The sequence below is a fragment of the Zootoca vivipara genome, chromosome 1, assembly GCF_965207765.1.
Source record: "Zootoca vivipara chromosome 1, rZooViv2.hap1.1, whole genome shotgun sequence".
Taxonomy (NCBI): Eukaryota; Metazoa; Chordata; class Lepidosauria; order Squamata; family Lacertidae; genus Zootoca; species Zootoca vivipara.
In genome coordinates this window covers 1,619,472-1,639,587 of record NC_142582.1, presented here as the reverse complement: position 1 = coordinate 1,639,587, position 20,116 = coordinate 1,619,472, and the positions used below count along the sequence as shown (strand labels likewise).

At 46.2% G+C, this 20,116-nt stretch overlaps 1 protein-coding gene across 3 annotated transcripts in view; it reads left to right on the top strand.

The window, feature by feature from the left end:
- Positions 1–865: 865 nt before the first annotated feature.
- COL6A2 (collagen type VI alpha 2 chain) overlaps positions 866–20,116 on the top strand; it is a 47,465-nt gene continuing 28,214 nt past the window's right edge. Inside the window, exons 1-12 of one of the 3 annotated variants that reach the window (XM_035139536.3) lie at positions 866–1,033; positions 4,039–4,167; positions 8,229–8,848; positions 10,694–10,714; positions 11,522–11,587; positions 14,794–14,847; positions 15,658–15,702; positions 16,494–16,520; positions 17,186–17,212; positions 17,303–17,347; positions 18,181–18,234; positions 19,450–19,512. In XM_035139536.3, coding sequence (XP_034995427.1) covers positions 4,068–4,167; positions 8,229–8,848; positions 10,694–10,714; positions 11,522–11,587; positions 14,794–14,847; positions 15,658–15,702; positions 16,494–16,520; positions 17,186–17,212; positions 17,303–17,347; positions 18,181–18,234; positions 19,450–19,512 — 1,122 coding nt within the window. In that variant the 5' untranslated portion in view covers positions 866–1,033; positions 4,039–4,067. Of the gene's footprint in view, positions 1,034–1,240; positions 1,834–4,038; positions 4,168–8,228; positions 8,849–10,693; positions 10,715–11,521; positions 11,588–14,793; positions 14,848–15,657; positions 15,703–16,493; positions 16,521–17,185; positions 17,213–17,302; positions 17,348–18,180; positions 18,235–19,449; positions 19,513–20,116 lie in introns of those variants that run through there. The other 2 variants (XM_088662002.1, XM_088662037.1) reach the window with 2 other exon arrangements.

Here is a 20,116-nt window from a genome sequence, read left to right as displayed (position 1 = left end):
CTGGAAAACAATATTTATTCAATCACCAAAAAATTGTGTTTGCAACCAGGTCAGGGCATGGGGGGGGGTTAGGGGGGAATAGCAGCCACTACAAACAAATGATGGAGAATATTTGGAGAAATTTATGCAAAGCGGCCTCCTCCTCTTTGGGTGAGAAAAAGGGAAATCTCAGAAATGGTTCAGCCAACCGTCCTTATTTGAAAAGCAAGCAGCAGGGCGGGAGAAAGCAAAACCTATCAAAATATTCCGATTTCACTCTTACCCTTTTCTAGACTCGCCAAACATCATTGTAAAGAGAATCTGGACTAGTGAGAAATCTATATAATGATTAAAAAAATACAATCAGTATCAATTCCGGACACCATGAAAAGTGTCGTCCTGAGAAATTTAGAATAACTGGCGAGCTGGGTACCCTCCTCAGCAGGTTCACCAAAGCCCAAATCGCCTCCGAGATGGCACGTGCCAGCTGGCATTTGGGAAAGGGGCAGGTGGGCTGAGAGCTTATAGTAGCACCTGACCGCACAGATTGTACTTTAAGCAAGTGACGTGTTTGAAAACTTTTTGTCTGACGCGCCAGGGCTTCCCCCTTTCCGTGAGTTATCTAAATGCTGCTGGGAGAGCGGGCGGGGGGGGGGTGTCCCATGTCCCAAGCCCCTGGCGGGCACCACGTTGGCGAAGGGCGCCCTGGAGAGGCGCGAGAAGGGGCTCCCGGCGGAAGCCTCGCCTGCGCAAGAGGCAGCCAGGGAAGGAGCTCGCTCGCCTGGGCGGGAGACCCGGGAATGGTCCGCGCCCCGGAGCGCGGATGGTGGAGCCACAGCGCCGCCGGGTGGCCGCTGCCTGGGGTCGCGCTCGGGCGGCGGGAGGGAGGGAGGAGAAAGCAAGAAAGAGGCAGGACGGAGCCGAGGCGCCCGCACCGCACCCCACCCCGCCCCGCCCGGAGGGCTCCCTCTCTTCACTCCCAAATCCAGCGAAGGAAGGAGCCCCTTTCGCCGAAGATGCAGAGCCCCTCGTGAAACGCGAGTTTGTTCCCCAGGTAAGCGGACGGCTCTTTCTGGGAGTCTTGGAGGGAAGCGGGCCGGGATGGCGCGGAGGAGAGCAGGCAGGCAGGCGAAGCTGGGCAGGGCTGGGGCGGCGAAGGGGCGCCGAGGGAGCTCGAGGGAAAGGCAGCTCCAGAAAGGAGGAGACAGCCAGGCCAGGAAGAGAAGAAGGCAAATCTAGGGGGAGTTTGCCTGTATTGCTACCTGCTGGATTGTACTAATCTAAGCACCCCAGTAGGACTCTGCACAGCAAGCGCAGGACCAAAAAGCACCTGTGGTTTGATTCTGCTGAAGGATGAGGTGCGCTGTCACCTCGAGTAACAATTGGCTATGATGAATATAATTAAATGCTTGTGCTGGTCTTTGATTTCTACGTGGCTAGAAAACATCCGTTGCTCTTCAAAGCAGACACTTTTCTCCTTTCAACATTGGCATGGCAACGTTATCTGCTTCGATAGTTTTGCACCTATAAGGCGGAATTCACAAACTGGCTTTCGTGGCTTCCTTGGTTTTCCTTTAGGTCTGGTGCCTTCGGCCAGCGGATTGCAGGGCGTGTGTTTTTCCAGAACTTGAGCACCGCAGTAATTCGCTAACAGGCATATTTTGTTCTCCAGAGATATTCAGCAGATTTAGCAGAAACTAGCAACAGCATTCCTTCTGTCTGTGGCATGTCTAGATTGCAGGCAATTAAGACTCTTTGCTAATGAAAAGAATGGCTTTTCTCATTTGTTGTTGCAAGAGTCTCTTGACATCTCTCTCTAACTTACAGTGCTATCCTATAGATGTCTACTCAACAGTAAGTCCTTTTTTGGTCAACTAGTTCTTGCTCGGATTGCAGCCTAATTGTGAACTGTTGTGTTCCTCAGTAGGATGTGTAATTTAGAGACATGAGCAGCACCCCAAAGTTGTGGGGAGGAGGGGCAGGAGGTTGTGGGGGTTGTGTGTCTGGGAATTTCACTCTTAGATGAGGCTCCTGAGCCAGGTCTGGGGAAAGGGCGGCCCTGGCTGCTTTTGGTTTTCTCTTCCTTGCCTGGGCTCTTCCAGTGCTGCAAAAGATGATGCTTTGCCCAGTATTGGGAGCACACAACCAAGTAAACTGGGAGCCAGAGGAAAAAAATATTCCAGAACTTTCAGTTAAATCAGAATGCAGCGTTTTCTGAGGCAGCATTCACACAGAAAGCAACATTGGAGGGAAGCTAAAAGAGAACTTGAATCTTCATGTACAATATCCATTAATGTGCAGTGTTGGAGAAAACATTCAAGAGCCCAGTTCTGTAATAAGGAAAAGGACATCTTCGCTGGAAAAGTCAGGTGAAGGATCTCCATTTTAGGCACCCACCATAACTCACTTTTTGCATCTTTCTGTATCTGAACTGGCCTCCTTGCAGTCTGAGCATCTCTCACTGGTACCTGTCTGCCACAGAGCAGGTCTGGGATGGGTATGGAACAGGTGTGTGATAAAACTCTCTCGTGTTTCTAACTACATCATTAAACAAAGCCTCCCCCCTCTTCCCCATCACTTATAATAATTTTGCTAAGTTGTTTGAAGTTGGCCTTTATGCACATTTCATCGACCAGAGAAATGTATGCATTCTACAGTAGCATTAGTTAGCTTTGCCTGCCAGGTGTGTATGTTTGTGTGTGTATGAGAGAGAGAGAGTGTGTGTGTTTTAAGACCCACATTTCTTTGAAACCTGCTCTGTCACACTGCTAAGATGGTGTAACTTAAATAAAACCCAGAACACAGAAACAGTGCACTTCTGGGAACCTGGTGTGATAAGGCTATTGTGATTTTAGGGAGCTAAAGAAAAGAACTGTGGGCCTTCAGTATTCAGGCCTGCAAATTCTCCAATGCCAGGGAACCCGAAGGGTGTCAGCAAAGATGGCCAGAGCTCTACAGCCCCAGGAAGGAGGGGACAGGCTGAATCAGGGACCTGATTGTAACCTGGAAGGTCACTGAATTCGTTAGGATTTATCTACGTTTATTGTGAGCAGAAACATGCTTAGGATCGAGGCTGAACATCTGGTAGTTTCACTAGTGGTGCAATCCTACACATGTATAGTCATTTCCTCCCTGGGCTTGCAGTGTAATTCCTCCAGTATGTCTCTCTTTTAGCCAGCAAAATATATTCACATCACTAAAGTCCATTGTAAAGGGAATATACTGTATACCTCGGTTTTCGAACAGGTTAGTTCTCGAACGTTTTGGCTCCTGAATGCTGCAAACCCGGAAGTGAGTGTTACAGTTTGCAAACTATTTTTGGAAGCCGACAGGGCTTCTGTGGCTTCCCATTGGCTGCAGGAGCTTCCTGTATCCAATCAGAAGCCGTGCTTTGGTTTCCAAACATTTTGGAAGTTGAATGGACTTCCGGAATGGATTCCATTTGACTTCCAAGGTACAATTGTACTAGTTTTTAATAAACAAAATGGAATCTGGAGTAGTTTTATTTTAAAAAAAGTAGTAAGGACCTGTGTTCTGTAGGAAGACTTCTGAGGTTGTTTAGATAATTAAGGAAAAAACAATAACAGCAAATTTCAAATTACAGGGCAGGCTACAGATAGTGAATTCAATTGCATTTGGGTGCTAAAGGGTACTCCAGGTTATCCCAGAGGCTGCTGAACTCCCAAACTGCTCCTCCTGTTTGATCCCCCCCCCCAATACTGGGCAGTGCCATTCTCTGCCACCATATTCACCCACTTACCCGGATGTTTTAAACTTGCTGACCTTTCCCCAGGAAGGACTCCAGTGAGCTAATGGAACAAGCACTGCCAGGACAAGCCCCTTGAGTAGTTTCTTCCTGGCAAAAGTTGCACTGCCAGACTTAAATTAAATAAAAGGGCTCACCCACTCAAGCCAGGCTAAATCTCAATAACCTCATGTTATGGTTGCTCCTCCATGGCATTGAATAGAAAAAAGAATCTTTGAAACGTCACCCTGTTCATGTCTAATGCCTTAATCAGCTCATAATCTAAGACTGTTATGTTGGCTCTGTCCTGACAGGACTCGAGGTGTATGATAAAGTGGCAGAGATGTTCTCAGAAGCCTTTTTAGCTGTTCTGCTGTGCACGACGCTGACTCCTCTCCACGCTCAAAATTATGATGAGGTTGGTGCAGCTTCGTCCTGCGCAGGTAAAAGCACAATCTTTAAAACTCTGCCTTCTCCCTTGTCTTTCCTTTTGGCCTCCTCTTTCCTATCGCTGCAGAAAATTACTTGCTGGCTTTTCATCTTTGCTTGGCTCACAGTGGCTAACATATTCCTTTCCAACTCACCTCACTAACCACCACTATTACTTACTTGAAACCTCATTTTCCACTTTGTTGCCCATTTATTCGATTTGGAGCTCCATTGAGAGATGGTGGTGGACTCTACACACATATAAAAAACACTGTGAAAATGCTTTTTTTAAAAAGGTTTTGAAAAATACATTGAATTTTGCATAGCTCACTGTTGCCATCTAGTGCCACTTTGCAACACATGTTGCAAATGTTTATTTGCAGCTGTATAGCTGAGTCCAGGGAGTCTCCTTCTGGTGGCAGGAAGGAGGTCAATTGCTCAACACTGGACATCTGAGTCAAACCCTACAAGGAATGAATGGGTGGGGTTCTGTTTGAGAGGTGAATGCATTGCAACCGGTTTCTCAGGGGATTGCAAAAGATGGCGATTATGATAATGACTTTATAGAGACATGGTTTCCCATTCTTTTGAATATATTAATAAAAGGGATCCTTAGTTCTGGCCTATGAGCATGCAGAAATCTTTTTGGAAAGCTCGGGGGGGGGTCATTGATTTAATTAGGCTATATAAAAATGTTCCATTACTCTGTGAGATGAAATTATTATAATTGTTACTTTCTGTTTTGTTGAAGTTGTCTGTTATTTGAAAACCAATGAAGATTATATAATTAAAATACATCTGCCCTTTGTTGAAAGTGGGAGGGGGCACTGATGTTGTGGCAGCTCATTCCGCGCCCCCGTCCTGCTTGTGATCTTTCTCCACATACAGTCAGAAAAGGGCTGTGGACGTTAATATTATTTGTGACTATCATGGCAAGAGATATTGGGCTCAAGGAGGATAGCTGAATGCAAACCCCCGTTGCTGGTACAGCAAACAAGAAACAAAAGACACCCCCCCCCCCCCGCCTGCAATGGCCCAGCTCAAGCGGCAGAGCTTCAGGTGCAACAGGGGGTTGCCTTCCTTTGTGCTACCCCTTTGCTTTCTGGCCAGAGGCTTGTCCTGCCTCTTCGGTTCTGTGCTAACCCCAGAGTTGGGAGTCTTGTAGGCCATCCAGGCCCAGCCTCCAGCTTGATGCAGAAAATCCAGAGCTACAGCAGTCTCAGCCTGCACCTGAAGACCTCTGCAGAGACCTCCCCACCATCCTTCTTGGTAACTGGCTCCATGGTCCAACTGCTCTTGCCATTAAGGAGGTTCTTGTGGGATGTGAAACACATAGCAGTCAAGTACAACATTCTTAGAATGGACATGCTAGGAGATGCTTTGTACCAGCCAGGAGAAAACTTCCTGTTTCCTCCTGAGCTGGGACAAACTTCCACTGCATGTGACTAGAGGGTGTGTGTGGCCTAATCTGGGGAAGAGGAGCACACCATCTTCTTTTGCTCCTCTCTTCTCCATTTTGTTTTTCTCCATGTGTGAGCAGAAGTGACTGCCTGTCTGCATTCACTTGGGACTAACTCCCTTCTGGAATAGTTCCACGTGTATATATACTTTTGTAACCTAAGTCTGAAAGGCACAAATACAGGATGGGTGACACCTGGCTTGAGAGCAGTACATGTGAAAAGGATCTAGGAGTCTTGGTAGACCACAAACTTGACATGAGTCAGCAGTGTGATGCAGCAGCTACAAAAGCCAATGCAATTCTGGGCTGCATCAATAGGAGTATAGCATCTAGATCTAGGGAAGTAATAGTACCACTGTATTCTGCTCTGGTCAGACCTCACCTGGAGTACTGTGTCCAGTTCTGGGCACCACAGTTCAAGAAGGATACTGACAAGCTTGAACGTGTCCAGAAGAGGGCAACCAAAATGGTCAAAGGCCTGGAAACGATGCCTTATGAGGAACGACTTAGGGAGCTGGGTATGTTTAGCCTGGAGAAGAGAAGGTTAAGGGGTGATATGATACCGTAGGCATGTTCAAATATATGAAAGGATGTCATATGGAGGAGGGAGAAAGATTGTTTTCTGCTGCTCCAGAGAAGTGGACACGGAGCAATAGATTCAAACTTCAAGAAAGAAGATTCCACCTAAACATTAGGAAGAACTTCCTGACAGTAAGAGCTGTTTGGCAGTGGAATTTGCTACCAAGGAGTGTGGTGGAGTCTCCTTCTTTGGAGGTCTTTAAGCAGAGGCTTGACAGGCATATGTCAAGAATGCTTTGATGGTGTTTCCTGCTTGGCAGGGGGTTGGACTGGATGGCCCTTGTGGTCTCTTCCAACTCTATGATTCTATGCCTTCAGGCATCTAACTGTGAACCGAATGAATGTGAGTAAACTACTTTTATATTCACTTTAATAAGATTGTCGTGTATATTCTATTTAAGAGGGACAAGAAGGGATCTTACCAGGAATCTTATATAGAGAGCTTCAGATGAACATGCAACAAGCTGTGCCTTCAAAGGGGAATGTTTAAACTCTGCAAAGACATAGAACTTGCTAACACAAGTTAGGAAGGATATCTCCTGCCTCCCTGAACATTCCCACAGTTCTTCTAATATTCAGCCAAACTCTGCCTATCAGGGAAAGCAGAGAGCACATCTTTGCCCTCTTCTGTGTAGCAGCTCTTAATCTATTTGAAGAGTGCTGTTATGTACCTCCTCAATCTTCTCTTTTCCAGTCAAAACATGCCCAGTTCTTTCAGCTCTTCCTCATAGGACTCATTTTCCATCCCTGGTCATCTCTTCTTCAATTCTAAATTGTCTGTACCCTTAAATAGCAGCCCCAGAATGGGACAGAGACTCTGGCTGAAGTCTCCCCAAGGCAGAATGAAGCCACTTCCTGTGACTTGTAAACTATTTGCGTGTAGAGACCTTTTAACCACCCCCAAGAAATAAATTCAGACAGGACTCAAATCTTGGTTTGGATTTTGGCAGAATTTAGGCCACAAATTTATTGATTACAATCAAGTGAGTGGTTGCATAGCCTCTAGTTCAACTATCTCCCTGCACCCTTACAGGCAGCGCTGACTCTGGGCACCAACTATAAGTCAGCCTCGGATGAACACCTGGGACAGTGGCAAGCAGGAGCCTCCACCCAGATGAGCCCTGGACTCAGGCTCCGGGCACAACCCCGCACGGGGAAGACCAACCATGACTCCATGGATTCCTTTTAGAGGAATACCCAACGCATAGGGATGGCTAGGCATCCTGCCACCCCTATCCACCTGAACCAGAGCCTATCCGCAACCTTACAAGTTGTGATGATTTGCTACGCAGCAGGGGAAACCCAAGTGGCAACAGCCAATCAGCCAAGTGGGGAAAATTCCTGCCGTGCCCCTGTCCCAACGACAGATGACACACAATGGCATAGCAAGGTCAAGCGCAAGCCCTAAATATAGGGAGAGGTGGGTGGGTGTTCTGATGCACAGAGCCCCAAAGAGGAAGCTCAGGGACACGTGCATGGGCTTAAATAGGGTCCCTCGGTCGCTTTGACTGATGTCCCTCTGGCCCAATTGCACCCAGGATCGAGGGACCACCAATAGGTGGGTGCCCACCCACAACACAGGGTCTGGTTGCCAGGTCGCACCGCAACACGTGCCCTCTTGTTATGGAGGACCCAATTAATTAATCAATCAATCAATGCAGGCCCTCCTCTTTTGTAGCCACAGCACACTGCTAACTCACATTCAGTTTGTGACTGACTATAATCTCAAGCAGTGCTATTTTTCTCTAAAAAGAGGTGCCAGAGCTCTCCAAGAACACCTCCCTCGTTCTCTTGTGATGGCAATGGTGCCCACCTGAGAGGGGCTGGAAGTTCCGACTGAGGGGGGGGGGAGCCCTGATTCCAAGTTGAATTCAAGGTTGAGCTCCAAGTCAGGTATTTCCCATCCTATGCCCTGAGGATGTGATTGTTTTTAAGGGCACAAGTCCAAAGTGTTCAGGCCTCACAGGGACCTCTGAGAAGCCTTGGTATGACTGACGTGGTTGCATCAGCACACTTTTCTTTGCTGTTTCTATACAGATCAACCTGACTGTCCAATCAGGGTGTACTTTGTGATTGACACATCTGAGAGTATTGCGCTGCAGACTGCACCTTTGGGAAGTATTGTGACCCATATGAAGAGCTTCATCCCGGAATTCATCACAAAGCTGGAGAATGAGCTCTACCAGAGCCAAGTGTCCATCAACTGGCAATTTGCAGGACTTCATTTTTCAGATGTGGTGAAAATATACAGTGAGTTCACCAACAGCAAGACGATCTACCGCGATCGGCTGGAGAGCGTTCAATACATTGGTCGGGGCACCTTCACAGATTGCGCTATCTCCAACATGACAGCACAGATCCTGGCCAATCCATCCCCTGGGGCTGTCAATTACGCCATTGTGATCACTGATGGCCATGTGACAGGGAGTCCCTGTGGAGGAATGAAGCTGCAAGCTGAAAGGGCCCGAGACGCAGGGATCAGGCTCTTTGCAGTGGCCCCCAGTCACAACATCTTTGAGCAAGGGCTGCGAGAGATTGCCAACCCCCCGATGGAGCTTTACCGTAGCAATTACGCCATCACAAAGATGGACCCTATCAGAAAAGAATCAACCACCGAGATAGATTCCAATACCATTGATAGGATCATCCAAGTTATGGTAAGAATGGATCTCTCTCTCTCTCTGGTGGGGGTGGGGGGAATAATGCAATTTCTTAAAATACTATTTGGCTTCAGGCAGTTTGCATTGTCCAGGCTGGATATCAAAGCAGAAACTTTATAGATTTTATTAAATTTCTATCCTGCCTTCTCACCCAAAGGAGCCTAGCTCCTCCGAAGTACAAGAAATGCCCTTCCAAGCACCCAGCAACTAACTAAGAGGGTTCCTAGATTTATGGGCTTGATCCATCATTAATTTAAGTATAATACCAAGCATGCAGCATTCTTAACACCTGTAGTGTGATAAAAATTATTCAGCTCAGTCCTTTAGCTGGAAGCCATGCCAACCGCAATTGGAGCAAAAACTATCACTGCATTTCCACAGCCCCACATTTGGCCAGAATTCTAGACTGCCGTCCTCACTTGGGGGGTTGCACGATCTGTACATCCAGTGGGGTGTACCAGCCTGGTGTCCCCCTTGATTGCAGTGGGTGGGGAATGAGCCAAGCTTCGCTCCTGCCTCTGGGTTAGAGTGGTGCTGCTGAAATGACAGGCAGGGGTGAGGAGGAGCCCACCTTTATTTCCCGGCTCATATTATTCTGGGGAAGTCTGGTAAGGGTAAGCCACCAGTAGGGGGAGCCCTGCAAATGCAGGTGGACTTGAGCACCCCTGGGTTCCCGATGAGGTCATGGCAAGGCCCTAGCCCCTCCCTGGGCTTCGGACGAGATCCACACACACACACACACACACACACACACACACACACACACACACCGGATTCCTTTAACGGAATATTCATGGAGGGGCAGGTGATGGCCACGCCTCCCCTCCCCCAAACATCGCTATTCCAATGCCTAACCTTACAAAGTTGTGACGATTGCTATGTGGTAGGCGAAAACCAAGTGGCTGGTGCCAATCTGCCAAGTGGAAAAAGTCCTACCAGGCCCCTCAACGGCAACCAACCGAAGTCCATAGCAAGGCCAGTGACGCAACTTGGAAAAGGGTGGGAGGGGGTGAGATCCTCAGCGCGAGGCTGAAAGGGAAGCCTCAGAGTCGCACCACGGCTTAAATCAGCCCCAGCCACACCCCCAAGCAACCTGATTGGCCGCCTGGCAACCTGACATGGCCGGGGTCTCCCGTAGCGTGATGCGAGACGCTGTCCCGCCCCCACACTGAGGCGGGAGGCTAGGCGACCTCTCCGCAACCCGGCCCCACCCGGAAGTGGAGCCGATCTCCAAAAAATCAAATTCTGCACAGGCCGTGCAAATGGAATAGATTTGCATGTATCCTGGCTGTTGGCAGGGCTCCCCAAGGTCTCTGGCCCTGCTCCCTGATTACTTTTTCCTGGATTGAACCTGGGACTTCTACAGGCAAATCATGACCCCACCATCAAGTCTTTCCATCTACTTTGTATAGCTTGTACTGTATAGCTTATTCTGCCTTCAGAATTCACATTTTGAGAATGTCTGGCATTTGCTTTCAAAACCCAATGGCCATGGGCAAAGTGAGGAAAAGACATGAAGACAACCTCTAGGGGCAAGCAAGAGAGGGCAGAAGCAAGGAGGTAAAGGAGAGCCGTCCGTAATCACTGAAATGTCCCTCCCTGATTTCTGGCCCTTTGTCAGAGGACACCCACACAAGCATTTATTTGCAATGATAAAAACTGGAGAGTTGCTTTTAACAAGGGAGGGGCTGAGGTGTCTCATGAATGATGCCCAGGTGAGGTGCCAAAATCCAGGTGTGCCCAGAGGACGCAGAGAGAATATGCAGAGAAAAGAGCTGTCTCCGTCTTCTTCTTCCTAGATTTAACTCAGTTAATTTTTAAAAATCTTTTTCCTCCCAACAGAAACATGAAGCCTATGGAGAGGTAAGTACAGGCTCTTTTCCAAATAACAGCGTTTCAATTGTTGACAAAAATAGAGTGCTCAAGAGAGCAACTGGAGCTCCATAGAAGGACAGCAATACCCAGGCGTATTTACTTAGGACTGGAGCAAATTCTATTTAATTTAGTGGGAGTTATTTTAAATAAAACATCTACAGAGTGGGCTGCAAATTTGCCTAATTCCATAGCCCTCTTCAGGCATTTATTGTGCACAAGGGAAAGATGGGGAGAGCAGGCTGCCTAGACTACCTTAAGGTGGTGTGAATTCTCCCAGCCCCTCACCTGAACTGCAGTGGGAGGTGGGGGGGGGGTTGTGCCCATGGAGGCTCCCAGGCTTCTGAGTTGCATGGGAAGCTTCTGTGGATACGAAAAGCTCCTGGTTCAGGTGTTCCCTGTTAACACATGAGGGGCCTGGAGGGAGGGTTAGCTGTGTTCTCTTTGAGCACAATAATACCCGGCACATGTTGTTTGCTTTAACTGCTGCTACAGACTTCTTAACAGATTATTCTGTGAATGAGAAAGAGAGGGTTACACAAAGCCAAATTCAGCAGGTGCCCAGTTCATAGTGCAAAATCCTAGGGGAATGAAACACATTTTGCCTACCTAGCAAGAGACCAAAGTTCTGGTAGCAGATCTTAGCCTTCCCTCTGGGAAATGTGGCAGAGTCATTCAGTAGACCGCTGGGATTCATCAGATTTGGGGTAGGGTCTCTTTGTTTTTATCACAGTGTAGAAATTTAATCAACTTCTCGGGTATGAAAGTTCATTTAATTTTTGTTTGGATTTATTTCAGTGCTACAAAATGAGCTGCCTAGAAATTGCAGGCCCACCTGGCCCAAAGGGGTTTCGGGGACAAAAGGTAAGTTGAATGACATAGTTCAATATGGTAGTGATCCCTAACCCAGGGCCACAAACCACTGGGGGGGGGTACAAAGTTACCCTAAGGCAGTGGTTGCGAACCTATGGCACATACGCCCAAGTGGACACACAGAGTCATCTCAGTGGACATGCGCCCCATGGCCCCATCAGGTCCGTTTTTTGTGGTTTGCAAAGGTGACCGCCACTCCCCACCCACGCGAAAGCGAGCAGGAAATTCCCCGTATAGTGCGCGCCAGCCACAGCGGCGTCGGGGGGCGTTGAGCCGCTGTGAGCCAGAAACGCTCCCCAGAGTTTCGCACCTGCCAACAGTTGGCTGCTGCTGCGGCTGCAATAGGGCTCTCGTTTTGTGGCTGGTCCCCATGCGGAGCAGCCTGCAGAGACCCAGAGCGGGCAGGGAGGGTGGAAAAGGCGCCTTCGAAGTGCCCGGCAGTGCTTTCACTAGTTTCTCTGGGGACGTTTCCGCACAAAGTTGCGCAGGGGTGCGCTGCGCGAGGCATGGCAGCATGCACACTTGAATTCCGCGCAGCTCACCTCCTCCCGAGTTATTAATAAACTATTACATTCTATTGTTCTGCCGAACGTAACTTCCTCCTTTTTTGGTATCGGTTTTCTAAGTTATCATCATATATATTGTGCTTTCTTCATTCATATCTCTATAATCTTCTTGATTACATTACCATATTTAGAATACATCTATACTGTTAGTGTCTTTATAGTCTTACAGTACTCCTTTAGGTATTCCACAAACTTGCTCCAATCTTTTTGGAACTTCTGGTCCTTTTGTTCCCTTATCCTTCCTGTCATTCTAGCTAACTCCGAATACTCCATCATTTTAACCCTCCAGTCCTCAATTGTTGGAATTTCTGTTGATTTCCATCATTGAGCCAACACCATTCTGGCTGCTGTTGTGGCGTACATGAATAATTTTTGATCTTTTTAAATTTCATTTCCCATCAGTCCTAAAAAAACCACTTTCTGGCTTTTTGGGAAATGTATATTTTAACATCTTTTTAAAATCATTATCAATTAATTCCCAAAATATTTTTACTCTTTCACACTGCCACCACATATGATATATTTCTCCATCTTTTTGGTTACATTTCCAACATTTTTTATTTTTCTTCTTGTAGAGCTTGGCCAACTTAACTGGTGTCAGGTACCAGCGGTACATCATTTTCATGATATTTTCTTTTAATATTGTACACGCTGTAAACTTTCTGTGCTGGTTCCATAACTTATGCCACAAATCATAATCGATGTTATAACCAAAGTCTGCTGCCCATTTGATCATCACCTCCTTCGTCCACTCATCCTTGGTGTTCCACTCTAATATAAGATCATACATTTTTGACAACAGTTTATGTTTCCCCTCCACTAATTCTATTTGGAATTTAGATTGAATATATTCAAATCCATTAGTTCTTTTGTCCTCTTTAAACAAATCATTAATCTGGCGGTACTGTAACCATCCCGTTACTCTCCCTTGTAATTGCTCAAAGGACTTAATTTTCCAACCTTTATCTGTCTGTACTATCATCTCCTCATATGTTAGCCAGTTGGTTTCCATATTCTTTTTCTTGACAGTCAGGGCTTCTGTGGGTGATAACCACATAGGTGTTTTCCTTTCCAGCAAGTTTTAATATCTTTCCCATACCTCAAATATCGGTTTTATTAGAACATTTGACTGCATTATCCCCCAGATAATGCGATAAATCAGTGGGTTTTAGGTTGCAGTTTGGGCACTAGGTCCCTAAAAGGTTCGCCACCATGGTCCTAAGGGGTCCTGGAAGAAACAGTCTCTCCCCTCCCCTCCCCACTCCTGACAGGAGTGCAGAAACTGTCTTCCAGCACTTAGCAAACGCTTCCTTTGAAGCAGGCTCCCTCCCTCCTTGTAGCACGTAGGCAGGGGCTCCTCCCACAAAGAAAATGCTACTGGGCTACAGAGTGTTAAATGATTAGACCAGTTGTTCTTTGACTGCTCAATGTGCATAATCACATACTCTCCAACATTTCTCTGATAAAATAGGGACATCCTAAGGAAAAACAGGACATGCCAGGATCAAATCAGAAACCAGGATGGCTTCTCTAAATCAAAGACGTCCCTGGAAAATAGGGACCCTTGGGGGGGGGGGTGTCTATAATAACTAGCCATTGTGCACATCCACTAGGCCTTATGGAGAATGTGCACATAATCCTTCTATGAACAGGGATTTTTGTACATTTCCCAGCTAGTGTGCATAATCTCCAACAGTCTGTAGAAAATATGCATATACTGACAGAATTTTGTGCCTTTGCAAGTGTGAGGAACCTCCTTTTAACCTCAAATATTTCTGAAGATTCCTACATACTAATTGTTATAATTTAAGTTACAGGTAGGTAACCGTGTTGGTCTGGTGTAGTTGAAACAAAATTTAAAAAATCCTTCCAGTAGCACCTTAGAGACCAACTAAGTCTGTCATTGGTATGAGCATACAAGTGCATGCACACTTCTTGCACCCAAAAGCTCATACCAAGGACAAACCTAGTTGGTCTCTAAGGTGCTACTGGAAGGAATTTTTAAATTCTGTTATAATTTAAGTCTCTGTTAATTAAGAAAATACATGATGCGGTGGGAAATGCTTATGAACCCAGCAGTGCTTTTAAATGAATCTGCAAATGTGCCAAAATCAAAGAAGGCTGCAAAAAAGCATTTATTTCCCCTGTGTAAGTTATTAATTCCAAAAGTATTGAATATTCATTCATTTATTCCCCAATATACCTACTGATCAGCCCAATTAATCAGCTCAAAGGGTATGAAATATACACTTCATTTATAATTACAAATATATTTATTTATTTTCCCAGTTAATCAAGTGATCAACAACCCAATTAATCAACCAAATTAAACAGAATACAGCTTTATTTTTGTGGGGATCAAAGGATTAAATATACTCTCCCCTCTCAGTGCAGTCCTGATCTTGACTCCCCCCCCCACACACACAGTAAGTTGGGGAAGAACAAAAAAACCCTGATAATTTGGGATGGAAAAAGTTAAAAAGACATTGTTATTTCCTTCCAAATTTCTGTGAGGGATTGCCTAGCACAAACATTTTTGTCCCTGAAAACTGCTGAAATTGCCCTTCTATTACAGTGAGGAAAATGCAAGACATACTGCTCTAATTTGTTTTATTTTTTATTTGCTTTTAGGGTGCAAAAGGCAACATGGGGGTTCCAGGTGTTTCTGGGCTAAAAGGACGACAGGTGAGTAGCTGAAAAAACAGGACTCACTTCCCACTCCATTAGCCACTGGGCTGAGTTTTGACGTTGAATGTTCAAATGTTCAGGATCATATGGAGTAATATTCCAATTTGAACACCTGTTTAGGGGTTGATTGAGGGACACGGGTGGCATTGTGGGTTAAACCACAGAGCCTAGGGCTTGCCAATCAGAAGGTCGGCAGTTCGAATCCCCGTGACGGGGTGAGCTCCCATTGCTCGGTCCCAGCTTCTGCCAACCTAGCAGTTCGAAAGCACATCAAAAGTGCAAGTAGATAAATAGGTACTGCTCCAGCGGGAAGGTAAACGGCGTTTCCGTGCGCTGCTCTGGTTCTCCACAAGCGGCTTTGTCATGCTGGCCACATGACCTGGAAGCTATACACCGGCTCCCTCGGCCAATAATGCGAGATGAGTGCCGCAACCCCAGAGTCAGTCATGACTAGACCTAATGGTCAGGGGTACCTTTACCTTTTCCTTTTAGTGGTTGATATTTAACCAAATCAGAGTGTGATCCTTGAAACTGCTAAAACAGCATATTGAAACCTCTCTTTAAAACCATTTCCAACCTCAGTAGCTTAACAACCATTTTATTTCACCATTATAAAACAGAAGCAGTAAAACCTCAGTGTCTGCCTCTTGCAGTAATGAAGGACAGGATGATTTGAGAATCTCTAACAGGGCAATCCTGTACATGTCCTTTCCAAAGCTCAGTGGGACTTACTCCCGGATAAATGTGTATAGGATGGCAGTCTTAATATACTGTTTAATTTATTGCTGTTTGCCTTTTTAAATATAGGGTGATCCAGGAATTGAGGGTCCAATTGGATATCCAGGTCCCAAGGTAAAAGATTCGTGTCTGTTTATCCTTTTGCCATTTCCCCCCTTCATTTTAGTGGCTCACCAGTTGTCGGATTAACCCTTCATTTGGGGCCACAATGTTTGACCCAGAGGCACTCAGAGGACAGGGGAAAGGCAACCGGCTCCTAGTGCGAAGGACTAGAGGTAGAAAATGCCATGTGGTGATAACTGCACACCTGCAGCATTGATGACGGATCCAGGCCATGAGGCCGACTGCTGCGGACGAATGTCGGAAACAGAAGCAACTCACCTGGCTTGGCTGGGGGAAGCAGGGCTAGTATATAGCTGTATATAATCCAATATAATATGATAAGGCCAATAGGTTGTGTGTTGTTGTTTAAATTATGAATATTGAGGCTGGTCAGCATGGGCATTTAGGGTCTTTGTTAATGTGAAACACTATTCTGCACAGTCACTACCAGCCCTTGTCTGAAATGTTTTGGGTGCATAGTAATTGATGATGGATGATACTCTTACACTTTGCAGAGAGTCCCTAAAGTAAATTCTTTCTGTAAACTCTGTCGGGCCAAAGGGACATGGGTCTGCATGACCAGAGGCTTTTGATGGTGCTTTGGGGTAATAAAAGCTCTGCTTCGTTGCAAACAAATATGTCTTTTTTATTTATTTTTTTCTAGAAATGACTTAGAACTTTTCAGGAAATATATGATCATATATACATGAAATATATGATACTATATCAAAGCCAGAACTCTAAATCGATGTCACACATATCAACAAACATTAACGCAATGTACATTTTTGTTCCTTCTATAGGGTATTCATGGTCTAAAAGGAGAAAAGGTAAGGTATTTTATATACTACATTCAGAAAATTATGGGAAGCATATTGTGATTTTATTCAGACCAGCCAAAATGTCACAAGATAGTGGCAAGCTTTCAAGTGCTCCAGAACTCTTAATCCAGCGAGATGTTTTACAAAGAGGAGGAAAGGGGGAAAATAAGGGGGGGGGAGATTGGACCTCCCAGCTGGAGCCCATAGCCAGGAGGTCCAACTGTAGCCTCAGTTCCAAGATGAAAATTGTAGACAGATTAAATCTCCTCATAGGATGGTGGAGAAATTTAAATGTGAACCTGTCAGATTGGCACTTTCTGAAACTATATGTGAACTGGAACACAGCCATCCTTTAAAATTCTGTTTTCCAACAAAACATGCTTATGAAAGGGCATATCCTGGAGGAAAGTGTGCATAAAATTTGGTGTATAATATATTTGTGTAAACAGTACAGTATACTAAATGCATTCTGTGAGAGGAAACTGCTTGTTCAGATTGCTTAAATATCTAGGGAGGTCTTTGCATGTAATATTGTTTGCTTGCTTTTGGATCATAATCAATTCAGTAACAAAAAATTCTATATATATATTTTCCATTCTGTCGTGCCAGTGTGTCTGCTTTTAATAGGCTTGACTCAACATTGTTTGCTCCCCCCCCCCCTCTTGTATTTGCAGGGAGAGTTTGGAGGAGATGGGCGAAAGGTAAAGGCAAATCCTGGATTGCTACCTAATATTCCAGCTCCGCTTTACTGGTGAGAGCAGCTTTCTCATGCTCTGCTTTTTTCCTTTCAGGGGGCTTTTGGCTTGTTTGGACGGAACGGCACAAGTGGGCAAAAGGTAAGGCTACTCAAGGATTAGGGACGCGGGTGGCACTGTGGGTTAAACCACAGAGCCTAGGGCTTGCCGATCAGAAGGTCAGCGGTTCGAATCCCTGTGACGGGGTGAGCTCCTGTTGCTCAGTCCCAGCTCCTGCCAACCTAGCAGTTCAAAAGCACGTCAAAGTGCAAGTAGATAAATAAGTACCGCTCCGGCGGGAAGGTAAACGGTGTTTCCGTGCACTGCTCTGGTTCACCAGAAGTTGCTTAGTCATGCTGGCCACATGACCTGGAAGCTGTACGCTGGCTCCCTTAGCCAATAATGCGAGATGAGCGCGCAACCCCAGAGTCGGTCACGACTGGACCTAATGGTCAGGGGTCCCTTTACCTTAGCTCAAGGATTAGACACAGTCAACAGGTTGCTTATGTCCTTTAAAGGGAAACCACTATGGCTGCCATCCCACAGCTTGCAAGAGCTGCTCTGCCAACGGAGAGTAAAGCCTGCCAATAGCTCTGGTGGGTGCTGGAGGGCTGCGGGCATCCTTCCCCTGGCCATGTGGACCAAAACGTGGCATTCTGGGATTGTGAGGGGGGCATGTGATAGGAACCCAGGACCTGCAAGATCCTAAGTTCCCTCAAAACACCCCAAACAAGCCAGACACATCCCAGGGTAGCTAATTCCCTCCTATGTCAGACAAAGGGAGAGAGAGAGAGAAATTGAAACCCCCCTCCCCACACCCCCAGGGCTACATCTTGCCGGAGCCAGTGGATTCCCAAAGAGAATGAAAGGTCCATAGAGTTTTCTCTACTGTTCACAGTCTCTCACTTCTTTGTTTTTGCATGTGATCTTTCCAGGGCAAACTGGGGCGCATTGGACCTCCTGGCTGTAAGGGAGACCCAGGCAACAGGGTAGGAATGTTTTCTCATCTTGACTTTGTGCATTCCAGCAGTGGGGGGTGGGGCACAGTGTTTCTTGGAGCATGCTGTGTAAAGCAACATGGCAGCTAACACACAAGTAACAAATATAAAATAAATAATGGTAATAAAAAGACATTTTTTATCGCCTTACCCCACATGTGCCCCACTTGGCAGACTTTCCTTCCTTGCAGGTTTCTAATCAGAGGTTGGGTGGATGATCTGGCATGGATGATTTAACTGAGATTTCTGCATTGCAGGGGCTGGACTAGAGGACCCTCGGGGTCCCTTCCAACTCTTAAGATTCTGTGATTCTATATGACCACTTGGATCGGCAGAATTGGCACTACTACACATGTCACATAATACAGCGGTACCTCGACTTACGAAGATGACCCGTTCTGCGGCCGTCTTCGTAAGTCAAGGTTTTCGAATGCCAAAGTGCCGCTTGTGCGCATGCGTGAAGCACGACTTTGCGCTTCTGCGCATGTGCCGACTGTGCACACCACGCCGTGTAGGTGCAGACCGTGCACGCCAGGCATGCGTGGCGAAAAGACTTCCGGGGTTGTCAACGTTGGAAGTCAAAACCTTCAGAAGTCGAAGCATTCGGATGTTGAGGTCTGACTGTACTCATTTTGCAGATGTAAGAAATTGACCATTTAGTGTGGCAACACCTGCACTTTGGTTTTGGCACTTGCTAAAAACATTCTTGTTTAGCCAGGTCTACCCAGATACTTAGAAATGCTGAGGTAAAAATTTTTTTGAAAAAGATTTTTAAAAAACCTTTATTGACATATACCATTTAAAAACATTAAAGGAAAACAATAACCATACATTAAAACAATTCAAGCAAAACGAAATGCTGAGGTAAATTTTAATCTGTTTTAGTATTTTAACCGAAAAACAGGGTTGTGGATTTTTCTTGAATCTGTTGTTTTATCTTTTTGTAAACTGCTTTGAGGGGTTTTTGTTTTTTTACAATCAAGTGGTGTATAAATTTTATGAAATAAACAAATGGAGTAAGACCTGTAGATCCTATTTTAATTTGCCCCTGAATGCATTCCTGGAGCTGACAGGGAGGTTCCCACGCAGGTGGGCGTCAGGGAGGGAAGAGGCCTCTCTGTCAAAAGGTGGGCTGGCCTTTGATCTGGCATCACAGAGCCCATTGCTTTCCACATGCAGATGTTTCACCTTTGCCTTTCTTCCTAGGGCCCTGATGGTTATCCTGGAGGTGCTGGAGATCAAGGGTTGCCTGGTGACCAAGGGATCAAGGTCTGTACCCTTCCTCAACGTCACTCAAGGCAGCAGAGACACATACTCACTGAGAATAAGCTGAAGGTGTTGGGAGGCAGGTAGCCCCTTGCGCCACAGGTCCAAACGTGTACCCAATATGCAGCCAGGGGAACCATGCTGGCCACCCCATCACAAAAGGACATGGGAAAGGGGCAGAAAGGGGCAATCAAAATGATGGGTTGGTTAGGAGCACCTTCCTCACAAGGAAAAGCTTGTGTCTGGGTTTCTTTAGTTTTGGGGGGAGGTGGCCTTGGGGCTGTGGATGAGGAGACATGATAAAGATTTAGACATTGGTGGTGGGAAAAGAGGGTTCCCCCCCCCTCCCTCTTTAAGCAATACAACATAGAATCTATGATTCTATGATTCTAAGCAATACAACTCTGGGTCAGCCAGTTTGAAAAAGGCACCATTTCACACAACCCGTGGATGTAGTGACGACCACGGTCTTAGGTGGCTCTAAAGGGGGATTTGAAAAACCCCACCCCCTGGGGAAGAGGTTTGCCAGTGGCTACCAGCCATGATAGTTGTGTGAAGCTTCTGCATTCAGAGGCGCCAGTCACGGCAAGCACACAGCAAAGGAGGT